Source organism: Telopea speciosissima, chromosome 10 (assembly GCF_018873765.1).
Source record: "Telopea speciosissima isolate NSW1024214 ecotype Mountain lineage chromosome 10, Tspe_v1, whole genome shotgun sequence".
NCBI lineage: Eukaryota > Viridiplantae > Streptophyta > Magnoliopsida > Proteales > Proteaceae > Telopea > Telopea speciosissima.
The window spans coordinates 13,047,817-13,051,796 of NC_057925.1; the positions used below are offsets into that span (position 1 = coordinate 13,047,817).

Sequence of the window (3,980 nt, forward strand, 5' to 3'; positions counted from 1 at the left end):
ACCCTTCTCTTGATTGCCCAGATGCTTACAAAAAATTATTAAGACCCAAAAACAACGAAAAAGGTTTCCTGTAGAGAGAAGAGAGAGAATGAATGATTAGTAATATTAAGCGGAAGCCAGCAAGTTTCGCTTTTGAGAAATAAAAATCCATCTCTCCAACTCACCTAAATGATGAGAAGAGAAAAGGGTCGAAGCAAGAACAACCAAAGAAGCAGAGAACATAACTGTTTTGCTGCTGTGAGTATATAAGAGTTGAGTCACGAAGGTCGGAAGCAGAAGCAGAAGCAGAAGCAGTAGAAGAAGGAGAAGAAGATAGGGTCGTTATTACATTATTTGTCTTTCTCTCTCTCTCTCTCTCTCTCTTTCTCTCTTTCTCTCTTTCTCTCTTTCTTTCGCTCTCGCTCTCTGGGCTGGAAGCTCAGTAGGCTCTGAAGCCTTTTTCTACAGAAAAAGTCAGTGGCAGAAACAACATCAGTAGTAGCAGAAGCAGGTTCAGAAGTTGTAGTATAGTATAGTAATAGAGAGAGAGAAGGGAAAAAAAAGGGGACCCAAGAGAGGATAATCTTTCACTCTCTCTTCTCTTTCACACACAGAAGGAATTTCAGAATCCCCACTATAGATACACAGTGGTAGATAGTTTGGGTTGTTAGATTAAGAACACCAGAGACAAGATTACAGAAATTTTCCTCTTTTTTCAACTTTTCTTTTTGGGAAAATAATATTACCAAAAAAAAATAAATAATCCATCGAAATTGGATTTTGATTGCTTATCAGAATCCGCAGTTGTGGCTACTACAAGGAGGTTCCCTTCGGATTCCGGAGCTTTTGCAGACTGGGTGGCTTCATCCTCTTCTGCCGGTCGTGCAGACGACCTTTCCCTCGGTTTCAATGCCGCACCTGCTACCGTTGGTGCCGGAAATGGAGCCGGAACCGCCTCTGCTCCTTGGTCTTCCGCCTCGACACGGCATCAAATCAATTATGGCCTTCCGCAGGAGATGGGTATGGTGGGTCTTCGAGATGTATTCCTTGTTGCTCCCGCATCATCGTTTCATCACAACACACAACACCAAGATCCCATGATCTCCGACCACCACCATCACCATCACCATCACCACCAGATTAACAATTCCAACACTGCTGCCGCAACCACTCTTGGCGTTGGTGTTGGTGTCGGCGTAATCCCTCTCCTCACTGCCACTCCTTGTCTTCCTTCTTCCGGCAACATAGGAATCGACGACGAAGATAATGATAACATCAACATCAACATCAACAACAACAATCGTAGTAGCAGTAGTAATAGTAAAATTCAGTTCTGGCAGAACCAGCAGAACCAGCAGAACAACTTCCTTAAGAAATCCATGTTTTTGGATCATACAAATTCTGCTAATTTTCTGAATACCGGCGGTGGTGGTGGTGCATCAAGCTCAGGCGGTGCTTTTGGTATTACTGGCACTTCTTCATCTTCTCCAACGTGCCAAGATTGTGGAAACCAAGCCAAAAAGGACTGTAATCACCGCCGGTGTAGGACTTGTTGCAAAAGCCGTGGTTTTGATTGCCCAACTCATGTGAAGAGCACGTGGGTTCCAGCATCTCGGCGGCGTGAACGTCAGTTATCTGCAGCGGTAGGAACAGCCGCTGGTGCTTCTTCTGGGTCTACCTCTGGGGTAAAGAAGCCAAGACTTATCACTTCACAGACCACAACGACTTCACATACTTCCACATCTAATAATACTCCACCAAGAAGCTTTGATACAAGCTCAAGCCATCAAGGTTTGAATTTTACTTCATTTTAAAGGTTTGAAATCGAAATTGAACAAGAATTCTTACTGGGTTTCATTGTTTTTGTTTTTTTTTTGTTTTTGTTTTTGTTTGTTTGATTTAATGATGAATAGATGCGAGTTTTAGGGAAGCATTGCCTGGTCAGATACGGGCACCTGCAGTTTTCAAGTGCGTGCGGGTGACTGCCGTTGATGATGGTGAAGATGAGTATGCTTATCAGGCTGTTGTGAAGATTGGTGGCCATGTCTTTAAAGGGTTCTTATATGATCAGGGAGTGGAGGGGAGGGATGGGTTTCCAAATCTCTCTGAGTTGCACTTAGGTGGTGGTGGTGGGGGTGGAAGGAATGGAGGTTCTTCGCCAATCATTGATCCTTCAGATGTTTATGCTGCTTCTGGTGGTGGTTTGCTTGGAGGTACGGCTTATGGTAACTCAATAAATTGAAGGGCTTGGAGGGCAAAGACAATGTGGGTCTGGTTTACTTCCTTGTCCAACTGATTGTTCGATAGAATGTCTCAGTAGATCACTATAGTAATTCCTGTAAACTTGTTTTTACCATGACTTCTGTTTTCTCTATTGATTCTCAAAAGCTTCTGCATTATTGAATTTCTTACTTTTTATAAATTGTTTGCTTCATTTAATTTGCATTATTCCTCGGTTCATACAATTAGTCATTTTGCTATACAAGGTAGAGCAACTATTTTATATTTTAAAATTTGAAGAATACTGTTTGGGTAGAGGTTCTTACTTTTTGGAGTCTCCGGCAATGAATTTTTTTTTTTTTTTGGGAAGTGATAGCTATTTTGTCTATCTTACTTTATTCTCTCTCTCTCTCTCTCTCTCTCTCTTTCTCATAATACACTAGTTTTGAAGTGATTGCTAGTTTGTATATATCAGATAAAGGGAAAGTGTCTACTGTTCAACTGATGCTGTATGATGGATGAAGTTTAACCTCTCATGATTTTATTTTTTTTTATTGTTAGAGGGAATTGATTCACAAGGTAAATCAGGCTCAAATGAGGGGAAAATTTTGACTTGGTTCATTATTGATGATATGTTCAAAGTCCTCACCAATATTGGTTTGTAGCTAGTTACTCATCTGTTGGGTTGGTTTGTTTCATTATGTGGTTTTAGTTAGTGTGGCATTTCTCATCACTGTGAAGCTTTAGGCACTAGTGCAATGGTTGTTACAATGTTGCTATCATTTTCGCCTAAGAAAAAGATACTTTGCTGTGTTTTACTGTATTATTCTTTACATTTCTGTAATACAAACAAAACTTCGTGTCCATTCAAGGAATCAAATGTACTTGATGTTCTTGCTTTAGCTATTGCACAGGTGTTCATAAGTGAACTCTAATATTTTTCTTGTCCCTAAAGATGTGCTCTCTAACTTCAGTAGTTTTGTTTAATTCATTCTTTGTATTCCATGTCTCTACCTTGATGCATTGATCCTGTTGCTATGCATGTTCCTTATTCATTGTAGTAATTTTTTAATCTTTCATCTTTTAGCTTATAATTTTTTAAGTCCTATGCTGTCAATTTACCCCATTCTGCTCAGTTCCTGAGAAATAATATTTAAAAATTGTGTTCACATCTATCACCATCGATAATTGTTTGGATCTGTATGCATGTTATATTTACAATTAGGATAGATATCCATAAATAACTCGAGATTGTGTAGCATACTAGTATTGTTGGCTTAACCTTCATTTAATATTGTTTTTGGGTATATTGGGGTTAGATTAGTCTCCTCAATTCAGCATGTGCTTAACAGATTTGATTGCTGTCTTGGATGGGTATTTCCAATAACGATTCTTAATTTCTTTGGATGCTGCAGCAGTTAATGGGTGTTATCTTTTAGAAGTGCCTTTTGTGCAATGTTGACTACTGTGAATCAAATTGTCTTTCTGTATTTGTTTTGTAATGCTTACTTGAATTCCATGTTCTGCCTACCTGTTTCCTTTCGACTACTATTTACATCTTGTAACAATTTTTAAAATTTTTGCAATGTTCGAACATCTTCCTACTTCTTATTGAAAGTTCAAAATGGAATTACAGTTTTTGGGATACTGATATCCACTCTGAGGACAGGCTAAGAAAGAATTTGGAACTGTGAAATAGTAATTTGTGTTTCTATTATTCATCAGAATGATAATTGGCTGGCTGAAAACATTGTATGGTAGATATTGTGTTTCTTTGAAGC

General features: G+C 39.0%; 1 protein-coding gene across 1 annotated transcript; it reads left to right on the forward strand.

Moving 5' to 3' along the window:
- Positions 1-377: 377 nt before the first annotated feature.
- On the forward strand, positions 378-2,383 carry LOC122641363 (protein LATERAL ROOT PRIMORDIUM 1-like). Its single transcript, XM_043834574.1, has 2 exons — positions 378-1,770; positions 1,893-2,383. The coding sequence occupies exons 1-2, from the start codon at positions 996-998 to the stop codon at positions 2,219-2,221; spliced, it is 1,104 nt and encodes a 367-aa protein (XP_043690509.1). The 5' UTR covers positions 378-995; the 3' UTR covers positions 2,222-2,383.
- Positions 2,384-3,980: the final 1,597 nt, after the last annotated feature.

Bases quoted from the DNA above. Each gene is read 5' to 3' on its own strand.
- LOC122641363 (XM_043834574.1), top strand. From the start codon at position 996: ATGGGTATGGTGGGTCTTCGAGATGTATTCCTTGTTGCTCCCGCATCA. The intron at 1,771-1,892 runs GTTTGAATTTTA...AATGATGAATAG, and splicing joins TACAAGCTCAAGCCATCAAG to ATGCGAGTTTTAGGGAAGCA.